Source organism: Anolis carolinensis, chromosome 2 (genome assembly GCF_035594765.1).
Source record: "Anolis carolinensis isolate JA03-04 chromosome 2, rAnoCar3.1.pri, whole genome shotgun sequence".
NCBI classification, from domain to species: domain Eukaryota; kingdom Metazoa; phylum Chordata; class Lepidosauria; order Squamata; family Dactyloidae; genus Anolis; species Anolis carolinensis.
In genome coordinates this window covers 166,293,754-166,302,551 of record NC_085842.1, presented here as the reverse complement: position 1 = coordinate 166,302,551, position 8,798 = coordinate 166,293,754, and the positions used below count along the sequence as shown (strand labels likewise).

The following is an 8,798-nucleotide window of genomic DNA, read 5'->3' as shown; positions in this document are numbered from 1 at the left end:
CTTGAAAGCGAGCTCCAGTGTATGCCCATCTTGAAAGTGAGCGCCAGTGTATGCCTATCTTGAAAGCGAGCTCCAGTGTATGCCCATCTTGAAAGCGAGCTCCAGTGTATGCCCATCTTAAAAGCGAGCTCCAGTGTATGCCCATCTTGAAAGCGAGCTCCAGTGTATGCCCATCTTGAAAGTGAGCTCCAGTGTATGCCTATCTTGAAAGTGAGCTCCAGTGTATGCCCATCTTGAAAGTGAGCTCCAGTGTATGCCCATCTTGAAAGCGAGCTCCAGTGTATGCCCATCTTGAAAGCGAGCTCCAGTGTATGCCCATCTTGAAAGTGAGCTCCAGTGTATGCCCATCTTGAAAGCGAGCTCCAGTGTATGCCCATCTTGAAAGTGAGCTCCAGTGTATGCCCATCTTGAAAGTGAGCTCCAGTGTATGCCCATCTTGAAAGCGAGCTCCAGTGTATGCCCATCTTGAAAGCGAGCTCCAGTGTATGCCCATCTTGAAAGCGAGCTCCAGTGTATGCCCATCTTGAAAGTGAGCTCCAGTGTATGCCCATCTTGAAAACGAGCTCCAGTGTATGCCCATCTTGAAAGTGAGCTCCAGTGTATGCCCATCTTAAAAACGAGCTCCAGTGTATGCCCATCTTAAAAGTGAGCTCCAGTGTATGCCCATCTTAAAAGCGAGCTCCAGTGTATGCCCATCTTGAAAGCGAGCTCCAGTGTATGCCCACCTTCCCTCTTCTCTCCAGGGAACAGGCAGTGAAGAGGAAAGCAGGGCTCCTGCATCAACTCAGACTTGTGAAAAAGGAGAGATTCTAAATAGTGGCTGTGGGCAAGTTGTACTTCTGGAATAGAATTCAGGCCTTGTCCTTCTTTGGATTAAGCTAGTTTCTCACTCATATGCCCCTTTAAAACAGCATGAGAATGAGAGAGAGGTAATGACACTGCTACAACCCACTCTATAGTGGACTCGCAAGAGACTTCACAGGCCATCCTGTCCAAGCTCTACTCAATGCAGGATCTCCAATTCAAGCATCTCCAGCAGGAAGCTGCTCAGCCTCCTTCTGAAGAGGAGACCTACCATGTCAAGTCAAAATCTACCTGCCTGTAACTTAAAACCACTAGTGGTCCAACCCAAAGCTGCTTCACTTCTGTGATAGCCCTTCAGGTATGAGAGTGAAGGCACGGCCCACATGTTGATTCCAACTTAACTGAAGACTAGCAACCAAGGAGTGGATGCATTCCCACTCATTTGTAGTAGGCTAACTAACTCCCAGAAACTGTTAATCTTGCAGTAAACAACTACAGCTGAAAAGACGGAAATACTGAAATGTAGTGCTATGAAGAGATGAAGAAAACCATCTAAGTGTATCATTGGCTTAAGTGTTTGGGCTCAAGTCAGTGTTTATTGTCAGCTCATCTGTACGTAGCACAACTGCAAAGCCCAGAATGCCCATCTACATTAGAAATGCTTCACCTTCACAGTAAACAATTGTCACATTCAAATAAAAAGGGCTAGAATGGCCCCACGTGTGACTGGAGGTGTATTGTATGTAAGGTCATATTGAGTTTCTTGCTTTGTCTACTAGTATGCTTCTTTTCCCAGCCAGCAATCAGAGAATATAAAAAACCAGGCAATTTATTGCTTACATGGCTAAGAGTCCATAAAATAGTACAGTACTGAGACCAAAAAGCCATGGGGTTGGGAGGGGGAAGACAAAGGTTACACATCTCCATTTAAGTTGGTCCACTCAGCCTGCAATTCCATTATATGTAGCTGCAATAGAATAACTAATTCACTTTCAGCTCCCTGTATATGTCTGGGTTGGGTTAAGAATGTAGGGCTTTCTTCAGTTCCAACTTTAGAAATTATAGGGGCCAAATCCCATTGCAGCTCGTAATTCTCCACCTATGAGGCAACCACACGTCAACATACAAGCAGGGAAGTTGTGTCACAAGCACAGTGGAGAAAACAGGCAGGAACAACTCCAAACATTAGATTCAACGTTCACATTTTACCTGCCACGAGGAACAATCATCCCCGACATGCAATCACCATTCTGATATCTGTCCCCATACCTTCACCCAATTTGGGTGTTTTACCTATTACTATCCCCACAGAAATCAGAGAAAGAATGAAAATGGAGGGCTGAATAGCCTCATGTTCTACTTGCTAAGGACTGAATGCAAGTTGACTGAACAGCCCATGCCATCATCCAAGGATTCAATGCATGCGTTCATATTGAAGCCACTGGCATGTGGTTGTCAACAGCAAGCAGTCTGTTTGACACCTTTGAAAGAAGGGTAATGGAAGGGGTAAAAAGCCTATGAATAATGAACTAAAGGGAAAGTTTCCTCTTGAACTGCTCTTTCATACTTCATTTCATCACACACCTAAGCCTTTCCACCCTTTCACTATCCACCTCAGCACCAAGCAAACTCACACTCTAAGCCCCTGTCCTCTTCCATGCCCTGCATGCAATAATGGGATTGCTCTTAAACCTGGGTGACTTTAGATTGAGGAAGGGGAACCAATGGTTGTCTCAGTATCATTGCCAAGGGTCAAGAGTGGTGGAAGTCCAACCCTCCATTTTAATTCTTCTTGATTTGTATGGTGAAGTAACAGGCAGAACATCTCAGTGTAGTTAAAAATCAGAACAGCTTCATGTAAGTAGAGCATGAAATGAAAAGCTTGACAGATTGTCTATGAAATCCATCTCTGTGGAAAATTTGTTCCCACCAGCACAATGGAGATCAGAGGAAAGCACAGGAGCAGTTTCGATCTTCCAGGGAGCTTCTCTAAGTCTGAAAAGGGTCAGGAATGAAGGGAAGGCAATGGTGGCTAGTTTTCCACTCTGCCAGGCAGAAAGGGCTGTGTCCCTAACTGCTGGGCAGGGGGAAACCCAAGAAGGCAAAGCTGATTTACAGTTACCCAGAATACTGGGGCGTTTCTTGGATGCCCACCGTAGTGGGAGAATGAAGCATAAACAACACATATCACTAAACAAAAAGATATAACATATATACAAAGGGCAGCTGAATGGAAAGCCAGGGCAACATGGCCCTAGTAGCGCCAGCTTGTATTGCACTTGAGTGAGGTATGTAAACATGGAACAGAGTTCAAATTGCTACTCAGAACTGGCTCAAAACTCAAACCAGGCTGGTTTGGGTCACAGGATTTAGCAAGAAAAAGGAGGCCTATGAGGATACAAGGCTTAATACAATGTCAAATGTAAACTCAGGAGAAGCAAGAGCTGTGAAATGCAGGCTCCTCTGCCAGGACCAAGGAAGGACACCAGGCACTTTCACCAACAGCCTGCACCTTTGCTTTGCTCCCAGTATCACTCTTCTGGATTGTCCAATCCCTCTTTCTCCAACATCTATTACTTGCACCTTAGTTCCGCATTCTCCACTGCAAGGTGCTTCTTCAGCGGATAGACAAAGGAGGCCTTAAGGAAGCGAGTGAGCTCTTTAGAACACTTTGAGCCCATCGCTATCGCTTTTTCCTCCTCCTCAGGCTTCTGAGTTGCAGAGACACAAGAACCAAGCCGCCATAGACTTCACTTTCCCATCCTTTGGTTTGGTCAAATCACTGGTCAAAAGGAGGGTGCAGCAAGGAAAGGTGTCCTGCCCTCTTCTGCTGCAATTTGATGGCTCAGAACAGGAGAAGCACAATCATGGTGGTCAAAGTAAGGATATCCCTATGACAGGAGGCAAGCATGGCTGCCAGGCCACATCTCATCCAGGGATCAAGCCCAATTTAGCTGAGCTTACTTAGGAGGTGTGACCGGGTCACAGGTAGAGGCAGCTTGTGGAGGCCTGGGAGGAAGAAGAAAGGAAGAGGGAGATGCATTAGACACCAATGCCGGCAGTTTCTTATCTTGCTACCTAGACAAGTAGATACTAAAGAACTGTTTTAAATTTCCTTTTATTTTTTTCAAAAATATTGGTATTAAGTGTTTTAAAAATATTATTAGGTTTTTGATGGATTATCTTTAGGAATCACTCTGGGTTCAGAAATAAGATGAAACAGATAAATAAATAAATAAATATACGTGAAGCATTCTTAATGTGTTGCGGATGTACCACCAATAAAAACAAAAACAAAAACAAAAACAAGAGGAAGAGAAAAAGCCAAAGACTGGATGGATGTAGAAATATTCCTAACATATAAGGTGACAATTAAAGTTGTTTGGGCTATGAACTGGCAAATCATGGTGGAAGGATCACAATGTTCCAAGCACTATATTCTCAGGGATCCAGGGCCCATCCGCCATGTACTATCAGCCCTAAAATACAGGGCTTATGGGATCATTATCCTCCTCCTCTTCTATTCATGGGATATTCAATTCATTGCTGATTAACCAGTGTGGAAGACAATGTTAAAAAGTGATTTGCTATGTAATTTGCTGCAAAGCCTCAAAGGTAATCTGCTACGATTCAACCCTTGTTGAGTTACTCATTATTTTTTGTTCCATTTGGCAGGAAGAAAATATAACTTTAAAAGAAACAGTCTATAATCTCAGGGGTGTCAAATTAATTTTCACCAAGGGTCACATGCGTCTTATGGTTGCCTTCAGAGGGCCTATTGTAATTGTAAGACTGTATAAATGTAATTATGTTGCCTGGCATTGAACACCTCATGGGACACACAAAACAATGTGGCGGGGTAGATTCGGTCTGCAGGCCTTCCATTTGACACATGTGGTATATTATCGTCCCAAAATGTTACACGTTTACTACTTTCATAGACTTTGGGTGACCACTTATATGAATAATATTATCAATCTTTATGTTCTTTGCAAAAAGAATGTCTTAACGCAAAAGGAATACTGTTATTTGTAACCTATTACCTCCAAGTTTGGAATCACCCCACTTATTGATCCTTGTCTCCCATTATGAGCACAAAGTGTAAGTAGAAGAGCTTTAGGGGAAAGACCTCACTTACCAAAGGCCCTGATGAGTTCAGCTTGCACAGCCCAAGTAAACTTCTTCACCAGGCAAAGAGTAGTCAGGCCAGCAAACAGCATGTTGTAGAGAAAGACAATGTAGAAGTTTCCCAGCCAGTTAAACCTTCCAAAATCACCTAATAGGTCAAATCTTGTGATCCCTGAAACAAAAACAAAGAAAAATAAGATGCCTCCAATGAGGCAGATATTTACATCTTCAAACCCATCTGTTAACCATTTTCAACCGTCTACATCTTTTTTCAGACGTTCCTGAAGATTTTTGCACTAAACAACAAAGCAAACACGATTTTCTCCAAAACATATACAAAACTGATTTCTTGGAACTAATTTAATTCTAGTTTTATCTAATGTGGGAATCTCTAACAGAAACACAGCCCCTCCATTAAGTACAGGTATCCAGAGTTCACTCTCACTCTTGTACCATGACAACACTGTGATGGTCCTTTATTTCTTTTTGTCCCTACTACTAACAAGGCCAATAAAGGGAGTTGCTTCTGCCTGCATAGAAGTCCCTCAATACAGGCCTACATTCTGTCAAAGACAGAACATAGGCCTGCAATCCTAACATCATCACCATTTCTTTCTTGTATAATTTTCCTGATAAAGAAACCAACGTAGTTTCAAAAGCTTGCATAATGTATGCTATTCTTTGGTGTTGGACCCACAAGCTGTATTGCTGCTTGTAGGCTTTCAATTTTGTTGGATTTTCCTACACAACCTACATGTCTACCCCTGAATATTTTTGGAAGCCCCTTGTCACTTATCACATCCTAATTCTTCACAACTGTGAGAATGTCCCCACACAGTTGTTGTTGTGTGCCTTCCAGGTCATTTTGAGCTTATGATGACCTTATCATAGGATCATTGATCAAAAATAAATTACAGGGACATCATAGCTCACAGTGATTTACAATCTCATAAGCACATTGAGAAAGAAAAAACATGGACTCTGAAACTAGGTGTAGAGTGCAGCACCCTTGCCACGTTTTTAAAAGCAAGGTTCTATTATATCATTCTGGAAATAAGTGTAGGCCAGTGCCTCTTGAAGCTTTAGAAATGAAAAGCCAAAATGAAATAGCTTTCGGGGGACAGATCTCCAACATCCTGTCTTTACTTGGATTCTTTCCAAAGATAAGTGGAAGTATGCATACAAAGCAAACAAACAAACATAATTGAACCCACATAATTTAACTCACACCATTTAGATTTTATTTCTTCCATTTTCAAAAGCATAGAACCCCTGGCTATCAGTCAATTTTCCACAGTTAAATTAAAATGATTGCTTTAATCTGGCAGCCTCCGGAAGCTGGGGAGGATTCCATAAACAAAGTGGAGGAGACTCACCCAAAGTACGAGACAAAACAGGGAGTGCAGAACTCAACACCAGCAGGGAGACACAGTTCCCAATGATCTGCAGGAAAAACACAGCTTGAAAAATAGCCACTTGTGAACTTCCTGTCCACTGTATGAATCCCTTCCCTGGTAGCCCTAGACAACACTGGGTTCTTGCTACTCCTTTACTCTCAGATCCTCAGCTCAGCCATGAAATGGGTAGAACTTCCTCAAGAGGAGAAAGGAAAAGGTAGCTCCTGGCTCACAAGTGACTGTACTGACCCAAAGAGGCTATTAGATTAGTTATGTTCTTCTCCTTTACTCTGGCCAACAAAGAATTCAGACTAGCAACTCTCTTGGAATTGTAGACTCTCATGATGCTGTGTGGGGTGGGGTCAGGAGAGGCTCAGAGAGACCATCTATAGCATTGTGCGGCACTGACAACTCAAGCAGTGACCTGAGATGCCAGCAGCCTCTGACATCCTATTAGCCAGCACTATCCCTGGCTTGCAAGTTACTTCTACCCATGATGTGGTCAAGGCCTCCCGCTTAACCATCAGGAAAGCAGTAGCAGAAACTCAATTTTTGATCACTCCCCCCTCCTCCCCCTACACTCACTTCAATAACACTGGAAGCTCACACTGCATTTGACTGGAGATACTAGCTATGTGATTAGTATCTGAACTACAATGGTTTAAGTTCTCAGCTAGCGGGCAAGAGCCTTTGTCTGTCTCTGTTGCCACTCAGTGACAACTCAGCCTCTCAGTCCTTTGAGTTTCCCAGTCCCATTCACTAACAGCTTATCTGATCTCCAATTTCTGGGTGAAGCTTCTTCATCCTGACCCGCTTTTAGAGGAAAAACTCCAACAGTTCTGTACCATATTCTGAACAACATTCCCTTTGCCTTCTGCCAACTGCTGTATTCCTAGCATATTCAATGCCATCATAGCAATTAATCCAACGGGGTGTCCTAAAGGGAGGTTTCCAGTGGGAGTAGGCTACTTTCAAATGTCTTGTATACAATAGCAAGAAGGCTTACCTTTGTCATGGCTGTATCATGCCTCTCAGGTAGCAGTTTGGTGAAGAGAGGGGAGCTGTAGAATCCCACAACAGAGGAAACCATTAGATAGCTAAGACATCAGAGTGTTAAGGAAGAATGGCAGAGGAGTAATAACTAAGCTCCTGGTTGCTTAAGGAGGGAGAAAAGGGCTGCTACCTATTACTCCTCTTAATTGTTACCACAAATCCCACATCCTACTGTCACCATCCAAATGTCCTTTGCTCAGAAGGAAAGACAACCCCATATGGAGGTTCTGGTTCTGGCTGGCTCTCCAGAGCAAGTGTCTTCTTGGAGTGAAACTTGGAAAGAACCACTCTGAGTGAGACCCATTGGGCTATGCTGTATTAACAGCCATGCCGTCAGTGTCCTGCTGCTACTAAATCAGCAGGAGAGTAGCTGGTATACAGCTCCCCTGCAGAAAAGCCAACCTGCCCATGGCGCTTTGTCAAAGTAAGAACTATTCTGTAGGAATTGTAGGATTCACATGGCTCACTGATATCCCTTATATGCAATTCTCTGGTGCGTAGCATGTGGGCTGAATGGCAGAATTTCCACAGAGAATAATGTCAACATGCAACCACAAACAAAATTACATGCACATCCTTTTTGATCAAACCTTTTGACCCTCTTCCGTCACTTCCTACAGAAGCTCAGGAAAAGAGCTGCAATTCAGATATTCAGGTAAGACTTCCCAAGAGCAGGAAAAATATCCCTGAGACACTTTGATATCCATGGTAAGCAGCAGAGGTAGACTTCTATGGTGACAGAAAATACAATTGGAAACTGAAGGGATTTGCCAGTGGAACCTTTCTAGCAACATTCAGATCCCAAAAGGTGGTGCAAAAGGATACAATATCAGGATCACCTGCAAAGCTGCTCCAAAAGAGCCAAAGACAGAAAAGGAAACTTTCCCCAGCGGCGCATCCTGTGAAGGGAGGGAAGAAAGAGAATTATAAACTGGGGGGAAGAAAGAGAAAAGAAACTGAACGAACAGCTCTTAAGAATCCTTCTGGATTCATTTTCTCCTTCACAGCTAGACTGGTACAGAAGTTATCTGAGTGTATGAATGCTTGAAGAACCTGAATTTTGAAATTAAAAACCAAACTTTTATGTGGCACACTAGCAGTGCCTTCCCCTTTCTTTTTAGATTTCAAAACTTTATGGCCACAGTATAGACAACCAGGGCTAGGGAACACAGAGCCCTCCAGAGGTTGTTGGACTACAATTCACGTGATTCCTCACCAATGATGATGCTGGCAGGGCACAGTGATGCAATCTAACAAAATCTGGAGAGCCAAACATTTTTCACATCTAGTGTACACAATTAGCATTGATGAGAAGCTTTCTTCAATCAATAGAACAGGAAATAAGAGATGTCTTCCATCCCACCTTCCATGTGCCCTCAAATCTATTCTGAGTATCCTCTGGATGTTTCTCCCTCT

The 8,798-nt window shown here is 43.2% G+C and overlaps 1 protein-coding gene across 1 annotated transcript in view; it reads right to left on the bottom strand.

Moving 5' to 3' along the window:
- Positions 1 to 1,615: 1,615 nt before the first annotated feature.
- Positions 1,616 to 8,798, bottom strand: part of lmbr1l (limb development membrane protein 1 like) — a 47,387-nt gene continuing 40,204 nt past the window's right edge. The window contains exons 13-17 of the mRNA XM_008114412.3: positions 8,208 to 8,281; positions 7,336 to 7,426; positions 6,309 to 6,375; positions 4,943 to 5,104; positions 1,616 to 3,813 (exon numbers count right to left, since the gene is read on the bottom strand). Of these exons, the coding sequence (XP_008112619.1) occupies positions 3,755 to 3,813; positions 4,943 to 5,104; positions 6,309 to 6,375; positions 7,336 to 7,426; positions 8,208 to 8,281 (453 nt within the window). The 3' untranslated portion in view covers positions 1,616 to 3,754. The remainder of the gene's footprint in view (positions 3,814 to 4,942; positions 5,105 to 6,308; positions 6,376 to 7,335; positions 7,427 to 8,207; positions 8,282 to 8,798) is intronic.